The 27,350-nt window shown below is 41.6% G+C and overlaps 1 protein-coding gene across 1 annotated transcript in view; it reads right to left on the bottom strand.

Moving 5' to 3' along the window:
* PCSK2 (proprotein convertase subtilisin/kexin type 2) overlaps nucleotides 1–27,350 on the bottom strand; it is a 326,775-nt gene that overhangs the window by 165,688 nt on the left and 133,737 nt on the right. Inside the window, exons 3-4 of the mRNA XM_049869771.1 lie at nucleotides 2,854–2,967; nucleotides 588–696 (exon numbers count right to left, since the gene is read on the bottom strand). Coding sequence (XP_049725728.1) covers nucleotides 588–696; nucleotides 2,854–2,967 — 223 coding nt within the window. The remainder of the gene's footprint in view (nucleotides 1–587; nucleotides 697–2,853; nucleotides 2,968–27,350) is intronic.

Here is a 27,350-nt window from a genome sequence, read left to right as displayed (position 1 = left end):
TAAAGACAAAACTTCTTTAAACCCCAATCCTGTTACTGAAAATCTATCTCATGGATCTAGATCCGTGCTGTTTAATGGAGCTTTCCACCATGATGGAAATATTGAATTCAGTACACTAGCCACATGTGTCTATTGAGAACTCAAAATGAGGCTAGAGTGATTGAGGAACTGAATTTTTATTTAATCTTACTCAGTTTAAATTTCAGCCACATACGGTTAGTGGCTACTACATGGGACAATGCACATGTAGAGATAGATTTAGAAGACACTTGAAGGTGAAGTGTAAGTAGAGGCCCAACAGAAAACTGCACGTCAGTAATGGATAACGAATTTCTTTGTTCATTTGTTGAGTTTTTTTTTTTTTAATTTATTAATTCAACAAATATTTATTAAGGTCATAATCAAGTTTGAGAGCCACTGTTCTGGAGCATGGTGAGGATTTGGCCCCAGGGCAGCGTGGCACTATGGCCCAGCATGGGGCCATTTTGTCTCTGATTAGCATCTCCCAGTCAATGACTCTTTCATCTTCCAGAGGCATGCAAACACACAGTTGCTTCCAAACAATGAAAGGGCTTCAGAGTACTCACCATCATCCATGATTCCAATGGTGACACCTTTCCCAGTGTAGCCCAGCTCCCAGGCTTCTGCCACATTCAAGTCAAGGCCGGGAGTGCCATCAGCTTGTCCGGTGTTGATCTGGTACATGAATTTACAAGCAGAGACTCTAATTAATTGGTGTAGTAAAGCATTGTATAAAGCGTTTGCTTGACCTGCACTGCAGTGTGGTCCAGCCCAAAGGCCACATCTTCCATCAAACAGTGCTCTTCTGTGCCCCCACCCACCTCCTCCAGCTTTCTATTTCCTTTTTTTTGTATAAACAATTGATATTTTCTGTTTCATGTAAATAAGCAAACACAGTTTCAAGTCCTTCCCCATCTCTTACAACTAGATTGATATTTTTAAACTTCTCCTATATAAACATCTTAGAGCTGCCATTGCAAAAAAGCCTTCCCAATTTAGAATTAAGTGCTCACTTGGGTAGCTCTTTGCTTATGCCTCACATTTTGAACTTAGCAGGTATTGTCTTGGGTTATTCTTATTTGAAGATGATTTCCTCACTAAATAATAGTATCTTTTACAGGAAGGCACATGTCCCATTTATCTTTGTAATTTCAGCACCACCACACCAAACTTTGTTCAAAACTATTTGTTGAAATGAGTTAAAGAAAGTTGGCTCAACTTTAGTGCATGTTCTAATGAAGAAAAATGAAACCATCCCCTCCAAAATATACCAAAAAAGAAAGAAAAAAAAAAAAAAGAGTAAATCCCAAGTAAATATGTTTACTACATTCTTTCTATGCATCTTGTTCCATGCAGATTTCCTCAAAATGGGTCATAAAAAAATAATGGAGTCAGAGCATTTACGGTACTAGCTAAAACGTTGTGTGAATGTCATTACTGTTCTTTACAGAAATTATGGTTCTCCTTCCAAACACATGTTAAAATTACACTGCCCCACCCTTTGAAGTTAGAATGGCCCTGTGACTGGCTTTGGGCAATAAGATGTGAGTTCATGTGCCATGTGTCCCATCCAAGCAGAAGCTTTAAGAATAGTGTACAATTTGCCCCTTCCCCCTGCTAAGGTGTTATGAAAGCAGCTGAGATGGAGCATCCATCAGCCAGAGTCCATGAGGATTCTGAAGCACTGGACATGTTACATGAGTGGGGAACAAGCTTTGGTTTTGTTAAGCCACTGAAATTTGGGGGCTGTTTGTTGCTGCAACAAACCTAGCCTATCCTGACTAAAAGAAAATTTGCTGATGAGTTGATTCTGACTCATGACAACCCTGTGTGTGTCAAAATAGAAGTGTGCTCCATAGGGCTTTCAATGGCTCATTTTTCAGATGTAGATTGCCAAGCTTTTCTTCTGAGGTGCCTCTGGGTAGACTCGAACAGCCTACTTTTCAGTTAGCAGCCAAGTTAACCATTTATAGCACCCAGGAACTTCTGCTCATACTTAAGCTTGTTCAGAAATTTCAGAATTCCATGCCCCAAAGCGTAAGACACAGTCAAGCTCTGAAACTCCAAGAAGGACGGTGGATGTCTTCCCACAATGTAGCAGTCTACAGGGTCACAATTGAGTTTTCTCTCTTGATCATCCCCTTTTAATCTTACAAAAAGAAAAACTTCATTCATGTTTACCAATTGCAGTCCCTTCTTTCCCTTCAATATGCCCTGTAGTTCAGGTTGGCTTGGAATCACTGGACCCATTTTAAACATAACCCAATCAATCCAAATGGATCATGGAAGACTATTGGCAAGCCAGAAAATATTCACAGACAGTCTGGGTTTCAGTGCCTTTAATATTGCATCAATGAAGCCCATAGAACTGATTTCCTGCCATTATTTTAGGAAGCACTTAAAGCTGCTACTTTGTTACTTTAGTCTCCATGCTTTCTCGCTTGTCTCTTTGTGAGGTCAGCTGACTCATTCTCTGGTGCGTTATATCCTCCCATTTCTCTGTCTGTTGAGACCCCTGAATCACTCCTCCCAGGCCCTGGACTTTTTTTTACATGTTATTGCAAGTCTTCAATCACAAACTGACACACTTTTCAGAGTGCTGGGAGAATCTCATCAGCCGTTGGTTCTAGTTGGGAGAGCATGACTGTCTAGCAGTCCCCTAAGAAAGTGGCCTAGAGAACAAGATGCATATCAATACATGTCAGAGAAGGCAGAAAGGTTCACAGAGTTGGATGTTGGCAACATCTCATAGCCTAATGAAGAACCAGAAATACTTCTCTTTGTGCAAACTCTCAAGATGAAAAACATTAGAAATGACACAGAGACACTTACCAGATACCATTGCTTTGTAAAAAGGGGATCATTCATGTTAATGTCGATCTCATTGATGTCTCTATACCCTCGCTTTTTTCTGTCAAACCCTTCCTGTTGCAAGGCCATCTTAACCTGAAATGAAAACATTGGTATGTTATCTGAAAATCAACCTGAATACCTCTTTTCTGGAATTTAGTTATTTATTGAGTGAATTCAAAGGTCATTTGTATATCATGTTTTTTTTTTTTTTTTTCTCAGCATAAACCAAGTTTATCTCGTGTACATTCTTGCTTCGTGATTACTTTCCAAGAACGTCCACATATGCTTGTGTTGAACGAAACTGCCTTGGTGATGGCTCAAAGTAAGTTTCCTTAAAATAAGAATTGGGTAGAGAAAAGCATTCCCAAGGAAGCTAAGGTGGTAAGGACCACTGTGTGAAATGAAACAACACAGTGGGCTAAGTCTGTGAAGGAAAGGAGATTGGCGGTGGGCTGAGAGAGGGAGAGCGTGAACACTGCAGAGAGCACTTTCCTGGAGGCTTCCCAGGCTTTACATTTGTTGACAGCACTGCAGTATCACACTTAGGGATGAGCCAAAAAACTGCCTGGAGGACCAGCAAGTCCTATAGCAAGGCTCCAGAACGTTACGTGAGGGACCTCTGAAGAGAAGTGATGGATGGTGTCTTCCTGGCAATAGCCAGACACTTTATGTTTAGGTGGTCTGACAGAATCCCAAATTCTTGGATGGAGATGAAACTTACAAGCTGAGGTAGTTCAAGCACCTCCTGGCAACAGCTGGGCTTGGTCTCAATCAGGGCACTTTCACTCGGTGTAATAACTAATTGACATTCCAATAGCAATGGCTGGTCTCTGAACATGTAACAACTCAAGGACTACACAAAGATATAAAGGCTGTATACTGGATATTTGTTGTTATTTTTAAAAATTATATTTTGCTGCCCAGCATTCATTTCTCCCTTTCTCAAACCTCCTCAATGTATTTGGGGGATTGCCTCTTGTTCCTTGGGTTTGGTTTTGGTGAGAGTGGAATTCTGGGCACCTCCCTGCTGCAAGGGAGCTGAAAGCTCCTTCTTTCTGGTGCAGGCAGAGGATATCTCAATGGGTATCTCTCTCCTGGGATTTTGAATCTTGGCAAAATGATGTAAGAACAGAAGGAAACTTTGCATACTCTTTATCTCTGAGATTCCTTCAGCAAATTCTCTCCTTGTTACAGTTCCTGCTGCCCAACTCTGGAAACCCTAAGACTAATCCTTCAGCCCCCCATAGATTCTGAGACCCTGATATCTTTCCAATAGATTATCTTTTGCTTAAGTGATCCAGAATCAATTTCTCTTGCTTGCAATCAAGAATTTTAATGTATACCGGATGAGAGTAGGACTACAGGGTCCAAGTCAAGACTGATGGCAGGAAGGAAAGAATGAAGAGATCTCGGATGTGGCCAAACCCTCCCCTTCCTTGGTGCCCTGGAATGTGGAAGAGCATTGTGAGAAAGTAGTTCCTCACTTCTTTGTTCTACACTCACACACAAAAAGGCCTGGGGCTCATTTGTTAGAATTTTTTGACTCTATCAGAAATCCTATACATGTAGAAAAGAAATGTTTAGGTGTGTAGATTTAGTTCTGTGAGCTCTTCAGTGGTACTCCAGCAAGGGACTTCACTGTGGCACAGGTTTCTAAAATAATTTCCCTAAAGGAATAGTGAAATAACTGGGAAAATGGGATAGGTGGGTATACAACCAAGACCCATCAAATGGGGATAAATTATGATTTATAGATATGCATATATATTTGTATGTACAAACACACACATATACATGAGCCCTTTGAGAAGCAAAGACTTTATATTAGGAGAGAAAAATGCAAGAAACTATGAAGAAAGTCTGACCCCAAGTGAAAGAGAGAATGAAGGAAGGTTGAGCAAAGCTTCCTCCCCTGTCCTATAGTCTAAGGAAGGTTTGGCAAGGCCATGGGGGATCCAAAGTCTGCTGTCAGAGGAGCTGGGTGTTTCCCAGAGTGGGCCTGCCTGAGTAGCTCAGCACCCCAACCCCTGCTGCCATGTTCAATGGCTGTGGCAGTGGCTCATGGGAAGTGTAGCTTCAGCATCAACGTAGTGATGGATTTCAGAGGGCAGCAACTGAGGTTCTTGTTCGACCATGTTCTCTGAATTTAGCAGTCTCGATGGTGTATTCTCATAGCTGCCACAGAATATATGTATATTTATAGTACACAGCTACAGTTATAACAATTGCCTGGTACCAGTTCAATGATAGGCACATAGATCAATGGAATAGAATTGAGAACCCAGAAATAAGTCCATCCAACTGATTGGGGTCAAACTCTATTCAATGGGGGAGGAAAAATACCCCTTTAACAAATGGTGCTGACAATATTCAATATCCACTTGCAGAAAAATCAGACAAGGCCCATGTCTCATACCATACACAAAAATTAACTCAAAATGCATCAAAGACCTAAATGTTAAACCTAAAACTATGAAGTTCTTGGAAGAACAGAGAGAAAACTATGGAACCTAATCTTTTTTAAAAATAAGCTATCAAACATGACTATAAATGCATGGAGAGCAGAAAACAAATTAGATAACTGGGATCTAATAAAAATTATGAAACTATGCAGGAAGCATCCAAAAAAGTTGGAAGGAATACACAGAATCACTATACTAAAAAGAATTGGTCGATGTTCAACCATTTCAGGAGGTAGCATATGATCAGGAACCAATGGTACTGAAGGAAGAAGTCCAAGCTGCATTGAAGGCATTGGCAAAAAACAAGGCTCTAGGAATTGATGGAATACCAATTGAGATGTTTTGACAAATGGATGCAGTGCTGGAAATACTCATCTATGCCAAGAAATTTGGAAGACAGCTACCAGGCCAACTGACTGGAAAAGATCCACATCTGTGATTATTCCAAAGAAAGGTGATCCAACAGAATGTGGAAATTATCAATAGTACCATTAATATCACATTGAAGATAATTCAGAAACGGTTGGAGCAGTTCATCAACAGGGAACTTCCAGAAATTCAAGCCAGATTCAGAAGAGGATGTGGAACAAGGAATATCATTGCTGATGTCAGATGATCCTGGCTGAAAATAGAGAAAACCAGAAAGATGTTTACCTGTGTTTTATTGACTATGCAAAGGCATTCAACTGTGTAGACCATAACAAATTATGGATAACATGGTGAAGAATGGGAATTCCAGACCACTTAATTATACTCACGAGTAAACTGTACATAGATCAAGAGGCAGTCGTTCGAACAGAACAAGGGGATACTGCGTATTTTAAAGTCAGGAAAGGTGTCCATCAGGGTTGTATCCTTTCACCATACTTATTCAATCTGTATGCTGAGCAAATAAGCTGAGAACCTGGACTATATGAAGAAGAATGGGGCATCAGGATTGGAAGAAGACTCATTAAAAACCTGCATTATGCGATGACACAACCTTGCTTGCTGAATGTGAAGAGGACTTGAAGCACTTACTGATGAAGATCAAAGACTATAGCCTTCAGTATGGATAACATCTTGACATAAAGAAAACAAAAATCCTCATGGCTGGACCAATAAGCAACATCATGACAAATGGAGAAAAGATTGAAATTGTCAAGGATTTCATTCTCCATGAATCCACTGTCAACACCCATGGAAGCAGCAGGCAAGAAATCAAAAGACGCATTGTATAGGGCAAATCTGCTGCAAGAGGACCTCTTTAAAGTGTTAAAAAGCAAAGATATCACCCTGAAGACTAAGGTGAGCCTGACCCAAGCCATGGTGTTTTCAGTCACCTCATATGCATGCGAAAGCTGAACAGTGAATAAGGAAGACCGAAGAAGAATTGACACCTTTGAGTTATGGCTTTGGCAAAGAATACTGAATATACTATGGACTACCAAAAGAATGAACAAATCTGTCTTGGAAGAAGTACAGCCAGTATGCTCTTTAGAGGCAAGGATGGTGTGACTACATCTTGCATAGTTTGGACATGTCATCAGGAGGGACCAGTCCCTGGATAAGGACATCATGCTTGGTAAAGCAGGGAGTCAGCAAAAAAGAGGAAGACCCTCAATGAGATAGATTGACACAGTGGCTGCAACAATGGCCTCAAGCATAACAATGATTGTGAGGATGGTTCAGGACTGGGCAGTGTTTCCTTCTGTTGCATGTCTGGTCACTACGAGTCAGAGCTGACTTGATGGCACCTAACAACAGCAACAATAAAAATTAAGTACTTATGCTTATCAAAGGACTTTAAAGAGTGAGAAAAACAACCTACAGACTGGGAAAAAAAAAAACTTTGAGAATTTATCTGGTAAGGGTTTCATCTCTAAAATATATAGAAAATTTCAACAACTCGACAACAGAAAGACAAACACCCCAATTAAAATATGGGCAAAAGACATGAACAGACATTTCGTCAAAGAGGACATTCAAGCAGCCAACAAACACGTGAAAAGTTGTTCATGATCATTAGCCCTTAGAGAGGGGCAAATAAAAACTACAATGAAATATCACCTCAACCCTGCTAAAATGACACTGATTAAAAAAAAGAAAAAAAAACCGAAACAGAAAACAACAAATGCTGGCGAGGATGTGGGGAGATTGGAACTTTTATCCATTACTGGTGGAGTTGTAAAATGGTACAACCACTATGGAAGACAATATAGGGCTTCCTCAAAAAACGAGAAATAGAAATTCCTTATGATCCAGTAATTCCACTTCTAGATACCTACCTAAGAGACCTAACAGAAATGGCATGAAAGACATGTGCACACCTGTGTTCATTGTGCCACTATTCACAACAGAAAAAAGATGGAAACAACCTAAGTGCCCATCAATGAATGGGTGGATAAATAAAATGTGGTATATGCACAATGGAATATTACACAGCTATAACGATGAGTTATAGAAACATAAATGAATGAATCTGGAGGATATTATGCTGAGTGAAATAAGTCAATCACAAAAGGACAAATATTGTATGATCCCCTTTTATAAAAAGACAAGAAGAGGTATATATACAGCAATCAGCATTCATTGGTGGTTTTCAGGGATAGAAGGAGAAGGGAGGGAGAATCACTCCCTAGATAGTAGTCACTTGTTTTTTCTGATGGAAAAGACAATACTGAATGTGGGTGAAGTATGCACAGTTTGACCAAGGCAAATAAAGACATTAGGAAGTACACAAGAATAAGAATAAGAATAAGGGGTATTTTTTGTAAATTCTGCAATATATACAATTTTGCAACAACAGCAATAATAACCAAAAAATATGTTTGTGGTTACACAGGTAAATATAAATGGATATATGTGTATAGGAAGGTATATGCATGTGCATGTATAGGCATATCTATAGGCATATGTATATACATGTGTGTGCTGCATATATATTCATGTATATAATAAAGCACAGGGGACACAGTAAAGAATATTTCCTAGACATAACCAAAAACCTCGTGAAATTTGTTTATTGAGTTTGAAGTCTTAGGACCCTAGTCTTGTGGGACAACTTGGGCAATTGACATAACATAGTTCATAAAGTTTATGTTCTATATCCTAGTTTTGTCTGGGTTGGGTTGGGTTATCCTAGTTTGGTGAGTTGTGCCTGGGGTCTTAAGAGAGTGCGAGTGGCTGTCTAAGATACAACTATTAATTTCTACTTGCCCAGAGCAAAAGAGAAAGAAGGAAACCAAAGACTCAAAGAAGAAACTAATCTATAGGATTAATAGTCTACATGAACCATGGCCTCATCTACCCTGAGACAAGAAAAAATAGATGGTTCCTGGCTACCACTACCAATTGTTCTGACCAGGGACACAGTAGATGGCCCCGGTTAGAATGGGAGAAAAATGTAGACTGGTTGAGATTAGAGGAACCCCTGAGGCTATTGCCCTGAGATACCCTTTAAACTCTGAACTGAAACCACTCTTGGAGGTCACCTTTCAGTAAGTAACAGATTGGCTCATGAAATAAGCAATATCACCCATGAGTACCGTGCTCCTTAAAAAAAAAAAAAAATCCTGTGAGACCAAGCAGTCAAAAGTCACCCTAAAGCAAAGATGAGAAGGTAAGGGGAGCAGGGAAACTAGATTAATGGAAATGGAACAACCAGAACTGAAATAATGAGAATGTTGACTCGTTGTGAAAAATGTAACTAATGTCACTGTACAATATGTATAATATTAAGAGGGAACCAATTTGCTGTGTAAACTTTCACCCAAAACACAATAAAATATTATATAAAAGAGAATATATGTATGTTTATACATGTATCTCTGTGTGCATGTGTAATCATTAATGTAGAACACTGAAAATGTTGAAATAAACACATAGTTCTCAACCTGAAGAACCATGACATGCCCCTCTTGAAACCTTTTACTACAGAAGCAAGTATTCAAACAAGAGTATCACTTAAGCTTGGGAAAGGAGGAGTCTGAATTTTGCCATTGCCTCTTTGCATTTTGGTCCTACAATAAGGTCTTTTACGTGCTCTACTCACAAAAGGGAGGAGGCTTTGATTGGCTTTCATCGAGGGGATCCGCATTATGTTGGATTCATTGATGTGAATAATTTCCTTGTGATAGCACCTTTGCTTTTGCCCTTGCAAGAGCAACTACCATGTGGAAGTGTTAGGGACTGAATTGTGTCTCCCCAAAAACGTGTGTTGAATTCTTAGCCCTTGTACCTCTGGATGTGTGCCTGTTCAGAAATAAGGTTTTTCTTATGTTATGTTAATGAGATCATACCAGTGTAGGGTGGGTCCTAAACCTAATCTCTTCTGAGTTACAAAAAGACCAGAATAGACCCAGAGAGATGCATGGGGGAAAACAGATGTCATGTGAGGATTGTCTACAAGCCAAGGAACCAAGGAATGCCTTGGCTTCCCACAAAGAAGGAATCAATGTGGCCAAGACCCTCATTTGGGCTTTTAGCCTCTAGAACTGTGAGAACATAAATTTCTGTTCTTTAAAGCCATCCACTTGTGGTCTTTGCGTTACAGCAGCACTAGGTACCTAACACAGGAAGTTTGAAAATCCTCATCTGTAGATTGTTTCCCAGAGCCACGTGAGAACAAAAGAAGGTCCACGTCAGATTTCATCTTCTTAAATAACAGTGCAGGGAAGGCTATTACAACATCACTCCAAACTCAATTAGACCAAGAGCCCTCTACTGAAGATGACTGCTTAAATTCATTTCCATAAAATTAATTTTTAATTCCATAATTTTGATTTTAATGGGAGCCAGCAATGGTTAGGAATGCCACACTCCCTGGACACCAGCGCTCCTCTGCAATTTAGCACTGCTGAAGCATGACTGAGGTGTCTGCAACGCTGTCATCTTCTGTTCCTAAACATTAGGAGTCCTCAGACTGGAAGAGGCTTTCCCAGTCTATTAGCTAATCGCTCTGTCCTTAGGGAAGACCACAGTTACATAAGCAAGAGAGACGAGAACAGGGTTTTCACAATGACACCATGTAACCCCATCAGCTGTTTTTATTTTTCTGGGATTTGTCAAATTCTAATTTGTGTTCATACTTAATTTTTACATAATAGTAATCGTACTATAGATAAAATCATGTATTCTTCACTAGGTATCTTACCGTAAGAATTTTAAAATGCTGTTACATAGCTGGAATATTTTAATTTTTAATTGCTGCCTTAATATTCCATAGAATCGTGTATTGTAATTTACCCAACTGTTTCCGTCTTCTTGGTCATTTTGACTGTTTTCTGTTATAAGTGAAACTTCCATGACCAGAGAGACGAAGGTTATAAACTCTTTTAAAAGACCTTCAGGAAAGATCTCAGTATTACAAGTCTGTGTGTTATCAGCCCTTAATGTGAAAGCGGTTCGTCCTAGTGTCTAAATGGTATGTCTCACATTTTAACTAAAAGACCATGACTTTTAGTTTCTTTCTCCTCTGAATTTTAACCTTTCACATATGACGTTTTATATTAATACTTAGATTTGGCACCCAGCACATGTGTATAACTTAATCATAGCTTCCTCCCCTTCTCAAAAAAGAATGTACAGGTAACTTTGATATTTATTTTTAGAATGCTTCTCCACATTGGTCCATTCACCTAAACATTTAAAAAATAAAATAAGAAAGTAGAAGTTTTTTTATTGGCTATTATGCTATTAAAAATAAACAGATGGATATTCTACAGTTCCGGTTCTACTTTTAAACCTTAATTTACCATAATGTGTACCCATTTCACCCAAGTAACTCCTCCCACCCCCAGGCCCTCTCCTCAGTTAAGAATTTCTTAGCCAACAATGTTTATTGTGCTCCCACACTTAGCCAGTTACGGTGTCTTACAAGGATGATGCAGACACCATCCTGCATATTTACATACCATTTTATAGTTAACAAGGTACTTTCACTACGTTTTATCTTCTCAGCAAAAACTGCGGAGAGGAGGTGGTTTGTTACAGAAGAGGGAATGGAGTTCAGAGGCCACTGTCCAACAGTTCAAAGTATGGTGGAGTCGCACAGGTTGTCTAATTCTAAACGCTGTGAACTTTCCTCCAAACTGCATTAACTCTTCCTTAAGGGCACTTAACACAGCCAGGCTTCCAGATTCTGGGATGGCTTAACCATGGATGTGATGCTTGAGAGACCTAGGACCTGATCACTTCCCTGCTGGACTGATACTTAAATGGCTGTGGTTAGGATTAGCTGTGCTAGGCAGTGGTTAAGAGCTCTGCTGCTAACCAAAAAGTTGGCAGTTCAAAATCACCAGCTGCTCCTTGGAAACTCTATGGAGCAGTTCTGCTCTGTCCTGTAGGGTCGCTATGAGTTGGAATTCACTTGACAGCAATGAGTTTGGGTTTTTTTGTGTGTGTGTGTGCTGGGCAGGGGAGGCCAGGAGAAAGAGAATCAAGATGAGAATCTGCCTCACAGGGCATGAGGAGCAGCTTTGCTGGCAGTGAGTATGCAAAAAGAAACATAAAACACAAAATTAACCCATTGCTGGAAAAACTGATGCTTGTGACTATATGATGCCATTGATTGTGCCACACTGTTATGTTCTGTGGCACTAAGAGTTAAATATGTCACAAAACCCTTTTCATTTATAAACTTTATCTCATACTTAAACAGCTCTCTTAGTTTTATTTGGACAGATTTCTTTTACCATATGTGCAAACCAGTCCAAGGAGACTAAGATCACCCACCTCTGATGCCAAATTGTGTGGTGGATAACAAATCCCACTCCACACTCCAGCTGCATCCTGTGGAAATCTCAACTTCCCTTCCCTGTTCGGTTCAGACCCCAGCTGTCTATGCAGCCCTTCGGTCTCTCATCCCCAGGCACATGGGGCTGGGCCAGTGGGTAGTGGCTGCAAGCTCAGCAGTCCACATGACTCTCCTCACTTTAGACCAGCTGACCCCAAATTTGGGGTTTTCCTCTATCCTAACAGGGTACCATCCATAAGCCCAGGAGACTACATGACTCCCAATACCTCAGACCTGCTGGTTCCCCCTGCTCCTTCGGGTGCAATAATTTGCTGGAATGGCTCAGAATTGACAAAGAGATACCATACCCGTGATATAACAGCTTCAATATGACAGAAGAGGATACAAATAAAGAAATGGCTACGGTGAGACCTGGGAGGGATCACAGTGTGGAGCTTCCATGTCACCAGAGAATGTGCTACTCTCTTCTGTGCATAGTCACCAACCAGGAAGCTCTAAGTCTTAGGGTTCAGAGTTTTTTTATCAGCCTCACCATGTCGTAATGATAGATTACATCATGCCTTCTGAGGGTTAGTTAGCACTGGGCCCCCAGGTGGTCCCTTTAGGTCTGTTTAGGTCTCATTCACTAGCCTTAGGTGTAGTTTGGCTCTGAGAAACCCGTAACAAAAGACCAAATTGCTTTCTGCACCTCACACCATAAATAACTCTTCTGCAAACAAACAGAAAAAGGAAAATGTTAGCCAAATCTATTGTTTATGGTGCTCCTAAAACTCCCACACATCTGAAGTCTAACTCAGAACTGTCTGGGTCTGTGATTTCCCACACGATATCATCCTCTGTGCCACTGAACCACCCACCGTTGCCTCCCAATGCAAAATAATCCCCCTTATTTAGTTGGTGAGGGTGGTGGTGATAGCAGGATCCAGGGGTGGGCTGGGATGGGGTTGGATGTGGGAGAAATATTAAGAGTAGAGAGAAGTGTCCAAAAACTTGGATCTTTTATTTATTAAAACCTTCTTAACTTCACCTAGCCTTTATTATGGGCTGGGAACTTTTTTTTTTTTTCCTTCCTGGTAGATTAAAACAACACAAAATATCTATGTCAGAAACGTCTTTCCCAACACTTCAGCTAGAACACCCATGGACCACCTCAGAGAGGCATACACATGGGGCAAAATATTAAGGCATAAGCAGGAAGTCCCGTCTGCTTCCTTGCCTGGTTTTTCCTGTCGTTTTTACTCTCTGTGGGAGGAAAGGAGATCTGAACCATTTCCGGTATGTGCTTACAGAGGTGGGGTACAAACTGAAGGAGAGGGTCTGTCTGATCTCCCTTTCATGAAATGCCAGAGGCACAGCGGAGTGCTTTGTTTCAGCTTCGAGCTGCTGGGGAAAACTAAACTGGATTGGATTGGGTCTCTGTCACCTCGTAGAAAGGAAAACATAGCATGACCTCTATTAGACACACTAGCAGTATACAGTGTGGTGGAAAAGTGGCAGCATAGCATTATGGTTGAGAGCTTGGACTTTGGGCTAGGCAAGCATGAGTTACAGGCCCTACTGTACCTACCACTCACTGGTTGTGACATCTGGAGAAAGCTACTGAACTTATTTATGGCTCAGTTTACTCACCTGTAAAATGGGGATGAGCCTTAATAGTGACTAACATTTACTGAGGTTTAACTGTATGCCATGCAGTGCTTTAAGTACTTCATGTATATAATCTCAAGTATTTTTCACAACAGCCTCACAAGGGGTTGGGAATCAAGGCATTGGAAATTAAGTGACTGGCTGAGAGTTGCACAGCTAGCAAAGGGTAGAGACAGGGTTCAGACCCAGCAACCTAGTAGCAGAGCCTGAGTACTCCCTTACTACACCAGGTTGCCTCTCTGTTCCTACCTCCTATTTGGGTTGTTGTGAGGATCAAGCAAGATAATGTGTATGGATGCCTACACATAGTACATGCTCAATAAATGCCAGTGATCACTACTCTAATTATTGCTACTCTAATTATATATTGTTATAATATTTCAGGACCTGTGGAAAGGCAGTGGCATGACACCTTTCCTTGTTCCATCCCACCTGAAGCCAGGCTTGTCTTATTCCAAAGCAGCCCATGATGCCTTTCTTTCTTTCTCCTTGTTCTTAGCTACTTGAAGACAAGTCGAGCTAACCATAGGAAGAGAAACCAACTGGAGTCCATTCCATGCGAATCCTGAATACAGAAGACCCCACCTGCAGGAAAAGTACCTCTCCACCCTTTTTTGACTTTGCCTTTCCCAAGCAATGTGTTATCCCAGTGTCTGTAATGATAAACAGAACATGACTCATGGAACAAACAACCCCAAAAAACCCATTGCTGGGGGTCATGTTGAGATTTTGAAGGGAGGTGGCCACTCCTAGGCTCAGAAGTTCTGGTTCATCTGCTTTTTCACCAAATGCTGCCCTGGGTTGTCAAGATCCCAACAAGGATCTGGAGATGAGGGATTTGGGATGAAGGAAGGTGTAGGCCAAATCAAAAAACCCCCAAACCTGTTGAGTTTGAGTTGATTCCAACTCCCAGGTGTGATCAGGGGAGGGCAAATGCTGGAGGGAGGGAGTAGGTGGTGACCTGTTGGGGAGACTCGCTGCTCCCTTTCCTACTTGAGCGGGCAGGTAGGACTTTTTGGGAAGCTTCAATTGTAGGCAAATCACAGAGCTTAACTTCCTCAAAGACACAGAGTTAAGCCTCCATTATGGCTGAGTGCATTGCATTGATTGCCCTCATTTAGAGAGGTTTGCCCATCTTGTAAGAATGAAGGAGATCAACTGAGGAGAGAGGATATGGCTACATGCCATTGGCCACAGTTCCAGTCACTGCATTTTAGTGACAAGATATTAACAAATTGCTATCTATCATCTGAAGCCTTGCATACAAGGTATACCATGAAGTGAATCAATGTAATTAGGGAAGGATCGAAAGATGTTTCTAGTGGAATGAGTGCAAAGAGAGCTGCCGGGAACACCTTTACAAGGTAGAATCCCAGCACCCAGGTTTGATTCATGGCTGGGGTTGTGTTCAGCACCATCTTGATCTCCCTCTTGTTCCTGATTCCAGGATGGTAGGGGAAAGTTAGGAGTTGAATTTAGGGGATTACAGAGGCAGATATATAAAGAACTATAGAATTTTGCCCTCCATGTGGGAGAGCTGGGATTGACTCCTGGCCAATGCACTTCGTGTGCAGCCACTACCGACACATCTGTCACTGGAGGCACGTATGCTGCTTTGATGCTGAACCGCTCTCAGCAGAGCTTCCAGTCTAAGATGCACTAGGAAGAAAGGCCTGATGACCTGCTCCCAAAAATCAGCAGATGAAAACCCTGTGGATCACAACAGTCTGATCCACAATCTATCACGGAGATGGCACAGAGCTAGACAGCATTTTGTCTCACTGTGCATAGGGGTGCCAAGAGCCTGGGGCTGACTCAATGGCAGCTAACAACATTAAGAAGAAGGATATTAAAAAATGGTAAGTACTATGCCAAATATCAAGAAGTAATGGTTAGACTGGGGTGTTCTTAAGAGGACAATTTTCCGGAGAAGCCAGAAATCCTGAATTACTGTCCTTGGCCAAAATGATATGGTCTTCTGCATGGTTATCCTGAGAGTTAAGTGTGGAAAAGAGACAAAGCAAGGCTCCCATCCCATTGCTGTCAAATCGTTTATGACTCATAGTGACCCTACAGGACAGGGTAGAAGTGCCCCATAGTGTTTCCAAGGAGTGGCTGGTGGATTCGAGCTACCAGCTTTTTGGTTAACAGCCTGGGCTCTTAACCACGGTGCCACCAGGGCTCCAAAGCAAGGCTAAGTCACTTTAATATATTAGTGGCCTCGGCCACACATGCAATGGGCCATGTGGAAGGTACTGTTTCCCAGCACAGGTGGGCTGAAGAGCCTCAGCCTAACAGAGAAGGCTCCTGAGATGAAAAATATACCCCCAAAATGAGAAAGGGAGGAGGAGCAGAATGAAGATGGGAAGAGGAAAAGGAGCAAAGAGAAGTCTCTGCCCCCTCCATCCAGCTGTGGCCCAACCAGAGTTCTCACATCTGTCAGCCCACTGAGTTCTCCACCTGCCCCAGAAGGCACTCCAGGTGAGAGGCAAAGGGCCACAAGGAAGGTACTTATGGACCCAGCTGAGAATGAATGGCTCTAGCATAGCACAGGGACACAGCTTTCAGAAGCTTTACGTGCTGCAAAGCCCCACTGGGGTGTTCATATTTCAGCTCTGCCAGAAGTCAAGAAAGGATGCTGGTGGGGATGTGTCTTGGATGCCTTGTCCCCATTCTGGTCTAGGTAGGGAGGGCCCAATAGCGTGCTTCTGCAAAGGAAGGTGTGAAAGTACTTCAGTCTCATGGAATACTGCTGTCTATGACTGGCAAGCTCTGCTGGGGACAGCCATTGGCATCAAGATTTCCTGCCTTCTTCCTGTGGGTCAGTCACATCCATTCTTTCCGTGTCCACAGGCTAATGCTGGTATCCCAGCTACTGTTTCACAAACATGCATGAGAAAAGGGGGTTGGATGGAGAGTGGAAGTGATTTGATGAAAAGCCATTACTCAACAAAAAACTAAAGACCAGGCCCTAAAGGCAGTGTGGTGGGTAACCAAGTACTGGGTATGGAGTCAGAAAGAACTTGGTTCAGGTCCTGGCATGGCTTGCTTCTTATTTGTATGTTTTCTGAAGTAGCTCCCTCAAATTCTCTGAGTCATGTTTTATTCATCTAGAGCTTGTTGTTGTTGTTGCTAGCTTCTGTCAAGTCAGCCCCCGACTCAGGGGAACCCCATGTACAATGGAACAAAACACTGCCCAGTCATGTGCCATCCCCATGGTTGGTTACCAGTTGAACAATTGTGATCCATAGGGTTTTCTTCAGCTGGTTTTTGGAAGTAGATCACCAGGCTTTTCTTCCTGGTCTGTCGTAGTCTGGAAGCTCCACTGAAGCCTGTTCAGCATCATAGCAATATGCAAGCCTCCACTGGCAGATGGGTGGTGGCTGCACGTGAGGTACATTAATTCTATCACTGAATCACCAATGCCTCATTCATCTAGAGCAAGGGTTGGTCATTCCAACCCACTGCCTGTTTTAATAACTGGAAGTTCAACTGGAACATAGCCACGCCCATTCATTTACATATTGTCTATGTTTGCTTTCATGCTATAATCAGTAATTGCAACAAAGATCGTATGGCCTGCAAAGCCTAGAGTATTTGCTGTCTGGCCCTTTTTAGGAAAAGATTTGTTGACCCTGATGGATAGCACAGAGATAATGGGACTCTTGATTTCCCAGGCTGATTAGTTGGGATCACATGAGATAGTCTTTCCTTGATAGAAATTGTGAAATATTATATAAATGTTACTGGCTATAATTGTTGTGAACAATATGTCTGTGGAATCTATTTCACTTATGGGGTGGAAGCAGGGGCAACATTTTAGGTAGTGGTGCCAATGGTGTGGTTTGAGGGGCACAAAGAAAACCTCCTGTGACCCAAATCTCCTTCCCTGAGGACATGCCACACTGACTGAATTCCAGCAAGGAGGAGTTAAGCTTTAATTTTAAGCAATCCCTGGGAAGGGCTGCACACCCAGGTGTTATCACTTACCAGTCCTTGCCCATGAACTCATTAATTAGATGGCTTTTCTCTATGATGCTGGTTGAGATTGATGCAAAAAAGAAATTAGAATTTATGGAAAAGTTAATTTTGAAAACTTGGGCAATTTCCAGCAAGCCAGGGAGGCCTGCTACTGAAAGCAGGAACAAAGGATCAAGTGTTGAGAATTGGGTGTCATTAGAAGAGGGGGGATTAAGACAAAAGAGGTAAGAGAACACTGGGAAAAAAAAAAAGAAACTCTCCTGAAGTTGTTTGTTTCTCTAGCCACATTCGTTATGCATGGCATGCCTTCAGCATGGAAGCATACATCAACCATTTATTTGTTGTGACAAAGGTTGCAGATGATTTCTTCATAAATTTTCAGTGGAAAACAAATATAAAAGCTATCTGTTAGGAAATACAAATGGATTCTTGAAGATTCACAATCCTTTTGTCAAACTAACAAACCTCTATGTAAGGTTTGATATTTGGAGTACAACAATGTCTTAGTCATCTAGTGCTGCTGTGACTGAAATACCACAAATGGATGACTTTAACAAACAGAAGTTTATTCTCTCACAGCCTAGTAGGCTAGAAGTCCAAATTCGGGGTATCAGCTCCAGGGGAAGGCTTTCTGTCTCTGTCGGCTCTGGAGGAAGGTCCTTCTCATCAATCTTCCCCTGGACTAGGAGCTTTTCCAAGCAGGAACCCCAGGTCCAAAGGATATGCTGTGCTCCCAGCACTACTTTCTTGGCGGCGTGAGGTCCCCCTGTTTCTCTGCTTTCTGCTCCCTTCTCTGTTTTATATCTCAAAAAAGATTGTCTCAAAACACAATCCAATCTTGTAGATGGAGTCCTGCCTCATTAACATAACTGCCGCCTATCCCACCTCATTAGCATCAAGAGGTAGGATTTACAACACATAGGAAAATCACATCAGATGACAAAATGGTGGGCAATCACACAATACTGGGAATCACGGTCTAGCCAAATTGATACACATATTTTTGGGGGATACAATTTAGTCCATGACAGACAATATACTAAAGAGTAAAAGAAGAGGAAAGTTTTACTTCCTCAGTTCTTTCTTCATAAGGGCATCTATTTTTAATTCTCCTTAAATGTTAGTCCCTTTGTCAACAGCAATGCCTTGTCAATTCTTCCTCCTATTGGTAGGTCATTAGTTGACACCAGTGGAACAATTTCAGCTTGACAAGGTGGAAAAGAAAACGTGTGTCGAGTAGAGACTAGATGAACCTTTGAAACTATTGCCCTGAAAACTTGGAACTCAAACTACTCCCAGAGGTCACCCTTCAGCCAAATGACAGATTGGACCATAAAATAAATAGTAGCACTCACGAGTACTGTGTTCCTTAAAATAATAGTTTAGATGAACCAAATGGTTAACATTTACCCTAGATCAAAGAAGAGAAGGCAAGGTAGGGCAGGGAAGCTACATTAATGGAAAGAGAGCAACCAAAATAGAAATAATGAGAATCTTGATATATTATGAAGAATGTAACCAGTGTCACTGAACAATATGTATCACTATAGAAATCATTAAATGAAAACCTAATTTCCTAGGTAAACTTTCACCCAAAACACAATAAGATATTAAAAAAAAATGTGTGTTGAACTTGCAGTCAGAAGTCTGAGATATTCGGGAGCTGGTTAACCGTGCATCCCCAGCAACAGGCAGCTGGGGAGTAATTCATTTGTCAAGTCAAGCAGCCCATGGATGACAAACATCAACAAGGAATAAAGGTCAGAGTGATTGATTTTCAACATACTTCTACTTATGCAAGGAGCACCCAAGGCCTGGCATTAACGAGCCCTAGCACGGTGATGCAGAACAAATGAAGAAAGCTATGAATCGACTTTGCAGTAGTGCTCTGGAAGGTACAGAACCAGCCATGCACTGAGAAATGCCAGGAAGAACAGGTTTTCATTCCTCAGTGTCTTAGGACTGCTGCAACAAATTACCACAAACTTAGTGGCTTGAAACAACACAAGTTTATTCTCTTATAGTTTTGGAGGTCAGGAGTCTAAAATCAGGGTGCCAGCCAGGCTGGTTTCTTCTGAGACTCTAGGGGAGGATTGTTTCCTCGATTTTTCCACTTTCAAGAGGCCATCTGCAGTCCTTCACTTATGGCACTCTTCCTCCACCTTTAAGCCAGCAATTATGATCGAGTTCCTTTCATATCTCATCACTCTGACCACCTCTTCTGCCTCATTCCGCTTTTAAGGATTACACTGGGCCCACCCGGATAATCCTGGATAATCCCTTTATCTTAGAGTCAGATGATTAGCAAGATGAATTACAGCTGTGACCTTAATTCCCACTTGCCATGTAACAACTTATTCACCAGTTCTAGGGATTTGAACGCAGACATCTTTGGGGAGCCATTATTCTGCCAACCTCATGCAGGAAGGGAGCTAATAGTAATTCATGCGAAGCAAGGCTGATTGTTGACAAGTTGTACCGAAGATATCTGCGAAGCAATGAAGGAGGTTTGGTGGACATTACAGGGTACCCAGAATTCTTTAGGAAAAAGAAACAAAGCAGTCACATTATTGAATGAGCCATAGTCACAAAGTGTTGATGAAGGGGCCCTTATTTAGTGATGAAAAGCCTATAGTGGGGTAACCAGGGCCCCCTGGCCAATATTTCAACCAACGGTTGATGCATGGCATGAATCCAGGAGGAAAGGCTAGTTTGTGGGTATAGAATCAGCACCACAAAGGTTATTAATAGGTTGAACTGGTTGGCTTAAATCAATTAAACAAAATTTGACAGCACATATAGATGTAAAATGTTACCCTTAGGTTAGGAAACCACACCCAACCAAACAACTGCTGCACAGCTACAGGAGAGAGGAGAGCTGCCTGAAGGGAGTGTAGGGCTTTAGCTGACCGCCAGCTTAATGTGAAAGAATAGTGTTAACACCAGTGGCTAAAAAAGCAAACTCAACTCTGGCTGTTTTAGGAAAAGCAGAGTCCCAGATGAAACAAGGCCAGATGTTGTTGAGACCTCCGATGAGATCATACCTGACAAATGACCTTGTCCAGTTCTGCAATCCACTTTAGGAATGGCGTTGGCAAATTTTATGTCTACAGGAAGGCAGCTAGGGTGATGACAAATCTGAGAAACATCATACCTAGGACACTGGAGGTCTGTAAACAGGGCTAATGGAGTGGACTGCGAATGGTGGTACTCAGACGAGGAGAACGTCCCTGTGTGTTCTAGATGGTGGGCCAGTTATGCAAAAGACTTCCAAGGCCTGTTTCAGAACTTTTTACCCCACCTCCCTGGAAGGAAATTATTTCTCTCCCCCATTGTTGTTGGGTTTGTCAATGTGACTTGCTTTGGGCTCATGCCAGGAGAGGTATACTTGCTCACCCCTTGACTTTGGACTTGGCCATATGATTTGCTTTGGCCAATGAGATGCCAGTAAAATCGACTTGAGCAAAGGCTGAAATGTATCAGTAAAGTTGGCCTTTTGCATTTCAGCCATTGCCATGAGACGAACATGCCCAGCATAGACTGCTAGGCCCCAAAGAACAAAAAGATATTTGGAGCACAGCTATCCCAGTTGGCCTGAAGATTTTCCCCTAGGAGCTCAAAGAAGAGTTGCTCCGGTCAATCCACGGAAGAATAGATAAGAAATAAATGCTTATTGCTGTATGCCACAGAATTTTGACAGTATTTGTTACACAGCATTTTTGTGGTTATAGCTGACTGATACATTTGGGATTATGTATTCCCTTTTACTTCAGAGTACTGTTTTTTGATAGGGTATAGTTGTATTTACTCCAAAGGTTTTCTGAGATCTCAGTAAATCTTCACTGCATAGGTATTGGATACTAAAGAGGACATACATAATTTTGAATAGACATCCTAGAATTGAATTATTAGGAGTGTCTTTATCCAGATGGGGGCCTTTCAAGTGCTGATTTGAAAAGTAGAGGCGTAGGTACAAGAATTGACATCGCAACAATGTCTGTATTCAAAAAGAGGGGCAGGGGAAGAAATTACATGTTCACTGATAGAAGAACAGTTCCAAGAAATAGAGCAGTTATTAAAATGAATCATTTGTTAGCAATTAAAAACAGTTTCCCTGTTTTATTGTTAGGCAAAAACACACGTTACAGAGAAATATGTACAGCATTATCCTATTTTTATGAAAATAGCACGATGAACTCTGTGTGTGTGTATGTATGGGTATGAATGATTAAGAATAGAAAAAAATCTGGGAGGATAGCGGCAAATATTGGCTACCTCTGGGAAGCAGTTTTAGAGGAAACAGAAGGGGTAACATTTTGTTTTTTAATGTAGCCACTTAAAACAGGAAAAAAAAAGAAAATGAGTAATTTTTTACTTTCCTTTTTATTCTCTTCTATATTTTCCAAAAGGAGCCCTGGTGGCGCAGTGGTTAAGCGCTTGGCTAATAACTGAGCAGTTCGAACCCACTAGCCACTGCACAGGCGAAAGGTGGCTGTCTGCTTCCATAAAGATTACCTGTTGCCAGTGAGTCGATTCCAACTCATAGTGACCTTATAGGACAGAGTAGAAGTGCTCCATATAGCTTCCAAAGAGCACCTGGAGGATTCAAACTGCTGACCTTTTGGTTAGCAGCCAGACTCTTAACTACTATGCCACCAGGGTTTCCTGCATAAAGATTACTGCTGTGGAAACCCTACTCTGTCCTAGAGGGTCGCCTATGAGTAGAATCAGCTCGATGGCAGTGAGTTTTTTTCTTTTTTGCTAGAGAACATTCTAGTGCTGGAAGACAAAAAGATCCATAGGGAAATGGGAGAGATTTGATAGCTGGTGGCTGCAGATTTTGTGGGAAAAATAGGAAAGTCTAACAGGAATTTTTATTAAATTATTTGCCATAGGAGGATGTGACATAAAATCATTTCTTCCTTTCACAAAGAAACTTTCAGCCAATCTATATCACTACTTAAGACTTCATGGAGTGGGTCTGCATTTTGGCAGATGGGATCAAAAGGTTGAGTCCTGTTTCATGACTGGCAGAGTGAAAATTAAGGCCTTCACAGGAGGACAGCTACATGGGGGTTGTACTATTTTCTTGTATGAGTCAAACTGTGGCTATTAAAAATGTCTAATTCTGTCCAGTTCCACAAATATTTAAGATGGGCTTATGACGTCTCAAATATTGTGCTGGTCATTGGGGATTTGGAAGTAAATAGACCTGTCTCCGGAATGTAATTGATGAGAGTTGTATTAGACTCACCTATAGAGGCAAAAAAAAAAAAAAAAAAAAATTTTTTTTTTATAGATGCGTATGTATTTCTCATACAGTACAGAGAATACTGCAAGCGGGCTCTGGAGAAGGCCTGTCTAGCTCCAAACACTATATCTAACACTCGCTAGTTGTTTGACCTAGTCAAGTTTCTTAAGATTTCTGTGCTTTTCTTTTCCCATCTATAAAGCAGGGATAGTAATAGTAGGAACCTCACGGTGTTGTGAAAAAATAAATGTTTGTAAGAGTTTTATACAGTGCTTAGCACATCATAAGTTCTAAATAAGTTATCTATGAATAATAATACCACCACCTCTGCGATAGGGTGAATGTGTTTTGCGTGTGGGAAGGGCATGAATTTTGGGGCCACAGGGTGGAATGTTATGGATTAAATTGTGTCCCTTGAAAATATGTATTGGAATCCTAACCCATATACTTGTGGATGTAATTAAATCTAATGCAATGTAATTACTTTCCGTAATGTATTCTAATATAACGTAACCAATCGGTTGAGGTTATATCAGTATCAGGTGGATCTATACCTAACCATTTTTGAATCACTTAAAGAGAAGCATCTGCACACAGACCCAGCGAGGAGACAGACTCTATCTGAAGATGAAGGCAGATGAGTCTACAAGCTCAGGCACTCCAAGGATTCCCAGCTACTAGAAGCTAAGCTAGACAAAGAAGGACCTTCTGCTAGAGCCACACCTTGAATTCAGACTCCTAGCTTCCTAAATTGGGAGAAAATAAACTTCTGTTCTTTAAAGCCACCCACTGGTGCTATTTCTGACACTGCAGCACTAGGAAACTAAGACAACCTCAATAATATTTCTTGGAAAGTGTATGAAGGACTTCTGAATGATACAAATTTTGCTTTGTGTTTGTTTGCCTGTGTGTGTGTGTAATTTGCCTGTGTGTGTGTGTGGGTGTAACACACAGCCACATCTTATCACTCAAGTACATTTACGGCCACTCTTTAAACTGTGAACTCATTTTCCTCTCTATAAGTTGGACTGTGTCTTAGGTATCTAGTGTTGCCATAACAGAAACACCACAAGTGGATGGGTTTAACGAGGAGAAATTAATTTTCTCACAATCTAGTAGGTTACAAGTCCAAATTCAGGGTGTTGGCTGCAGGGGAAGGCTTTCTCTCTCTGTCGCCTCTGGAGGAAGGTCCTTGTCCTCAACCTTCCCCTGGTTGAGAAGCTTCTCAGGAGCAGGGACCACAAGTCCAAAGGATGTGCTCTGCTCCTGGTGCTGCCTTCTTGGTGGTTTTTGGTCTCCAACTCTCTGCTTGCTTCCCTTTCCTTTTATCTCTTGAGAGATAAAAGGTGGTGCAGGCCACATCCCAGAGAAACTCCCTTTACCTTGAATCAGGGAGGTGACCTGAGTGAGGGTGGTGTTACAATCCCATCCTAAACCTCTCAACATAAAACTACAGTCACAAAATGGAGAACAGCCACACAATACACACATATTTCTCGCTGAGAAGCAGGCTGGTCATGGAAGGACAGAGGTGAACATGCATTTTGCACACATGGGCACTGAGAGGCGGCCATGGCCGTTTTCATGGAGGACTATGAGAAACGAGTCATGGAGAGATATTTCTCAGTAAACGAAGTCTGGCTTCTGAGTGCACATGGGATTATTCTGATCCCATGCCCATTTCTCTTAAAAACAGCTTTTCTGCTAGAATTACTTCTCTGCAGTGGGCTTCTGGATAGTAACCCCTGGCTTAGTGCCTTCAGATTTCTCACTGAAATACTTAAGACATACTGAAAAAAGATGAAAATATCCACCACCAGAGAAAGTATGACTGACAGCCCAACTAGTTAGTATCAGAACTAGAAGGAATTGTTAGTAAATACCAGGTCAGTAAAGTTATATAAACACATTTGATGACCCATCTATGTAATGTCCTGAAAACAGGATAACTTTTTACCCCCGAATGTGACATGATAAGCCTGGTCTGTGCCCTGCTGTCTGCCTCTTAGTTCAGAAACACAGGTCTGTACTAACCACTGAGAGAGGCAGAGTGTTGTGCTTTCCTCTTTCTTCCCCGCTCCCCATCTCAGCTGCCCCCAGCCAATACCAGTCTTTCCACATCTATGAGAAACTTCCATTTCCAAAAAAACACAACTGATGGAAAGGAGGTAGAGACTAGCAGTGGCCATTTGACTTGGGAAGCTATAAATACAAAAGTTGATGCCATTTATGTGAGGCTATCAAAAAAAAAAATTTTTTTTTTTTTTAATCAGGATAGATCTGCCTGAAGGAATAATACCATTTCCTTGCCCTATACACTCGCTGTCATTTCCAAGTGTTTGCAGATAAGACAGAGGGTCGGCTAGAGAAATCTCTTTCTGTCTCCCAAATGTCAAAGTTCTATATTCTTCTCTGTAGCCACAAGCACCTCTTCTTTCTGTGGAATGCAAAAACGCTTTAGCTTGGATTTCAAGATGCCAAAGCATATACCCTTCTCCCTATCGGCTCATCCTACATTCTCACACCCCATTCCCTTCACCATGATTCAATCAAACCATTCTCTTTACTAAACCCTCAGGTGTCCCCAGGTGCCTTCTACCCAGGGCTTATTCACTACATCTTAATGTTTTTGTGACAAAATATCAATGCACAAACCATCCCCCATACCTTCTGCATTCTTTAAAATCTACTATATTTCCTGATGAGGGGTCCTTGGGTGACACAAAATGGTTAAGCGCTTGACTACAAGCTGAACTGTTGGAGGTTCGAACCTACCCAAAGGATCCTTAGAAGAAAAGCTTGGCAGCCTACTTCTGAAAGGTCACAGCCTTGAAAACTCTATGAAGCAAATCTACCCTGCACACATGGGGTTGCCATGAGTCAGACCTGACCTGACAACAACAACAACATGCCCTGACAAGTCATCATTTTTCGTAACTCCCCTTGCAAATGGATTGTTTGAGCTACATCATGACTTGAATGGTCATTGAGCACCAGGCCATTGGATGTTTCCTGCACCTTCGTATTGCACGCACCATTTAACTGGAATTTCCTTGGGGGACAACAAAACCAAATGTAAAAATATCTTTTGCCCTACTTTCAGGGAAAAAAAATTTGTCACCTTCATGATACAGTTTTCTGTTTATAGAACAGTGAGCATCTGAGAGTACTATTACCACCTCCACCACCTCTTCTGCATGTAGACAAGCCTACCATTATCTCTGAGTTGGCTGTGCTATCTATTCACTTTCTTTTTAACTTCCAAACATGAATTGGATCATCGTAGGGTTAAACAGGCAAAGCAAAGTCTCCAGGTTGCTCCGAGCCTCGCCTCGCCTTGTCAGCATTCTAAAAATCTGCATTGCACTTCATTCCACACTGTGAAATGCCATCACTGTTATATAGCAGGTTTATGGAATCTGAAAAGTGCCGAGTATCCCCAAGAAGTCTTCTAGAGGAGGGCCTTGTTATTTTAATCATTGAATGCATCTTCCTAAAACCGTGATATTCTTGACAAAAAAATACATGGCATGTCCTGATGAGTCCAGGGAAATTGTTTCAAAAGCAAGAGGCTATGTGGATGTTCTTCTAACCTTCCTCGGAGTGCTGTCCTGAATTTTAAGGAGGGGAAATTTGCTTGAAATTCTGCTACCAGTTTGGATTCATCTGTCACGCTATAATTTTGAGGTTATTTTCTCTTTGAATTGTAACAGAATCTCTTAATCATTCTATAAATGGGATGAGTTTCTTTGGCCCTGCCAATGGCACTCAAAGCTCCTTGAACACCCAAGCAATGCCCCTCTTCGTTTCTGAGTTCCCAGAAATACCAGGTGTCCAGGAGGAATTCAATAAATATTTATTCTATTTTTTTCAAGATGAAAGATGTTTTGAAGAGAAGAGAGTATTCTTCAGGGTTGCAACTTCCCTGAAATGTTCCAGCCAGGACAGACAAAAACATCTCTTTCAAACAAAAACAGCAACAACAGAAAAATCAAGCTTCTTCTCAGAAGAAAGAACCTGAGTTCAGAGAGGCCTCAGGCGTAGAAGGGCCTGAGTTCAGTTGGAGAAGACCTGCAGCTTCCTGCCCCTGCACTTGGCCACATCATGTGTAAAAGAAAGACATTTAGACTCTGTTTTCCTCTCCCAATGCTTTTAAACAGCTTTAATATTCATCTCAGGGAAAACAAAGGAATTACCTTTGTATGGTAAGACAAGGTGGCTTGCCCTTTTTGTTCCTTCTAGAAAATGAATAGAAAAGCCAACTCTTCCTTCTGGTTTGGAATAAAATCACTGCATCCTGTTCTGATCTACAGCTGCAGGTAGAGTGGATGTTCTTCAAACCAAGCACTGAACATGTGCTCACAGACGGAGCTTGGCAAACCTGCCCCATTACAGACTT

The sequence above is a fragment of the Elephas maximus genome, chromosome 25 (assembly GCF_024166365.1).
Source record: "Elephas maximus indicus isolate mEleMax1 chromosome 25, mEleMax1 primary haplotype, whole genome shotgun sequence".
NCBI classification, from domain to species: Eukaryota; Metazoa; Chordata; class Mammalia; order Proboscidea; family Elephantidae; genus Elephas; species Elephas maximus.
The sequence above is the reverse complement of the archived record's forward strand: the minus strand, read 5'-3'. Positions and strand labels throughout refer to the sequence as shown.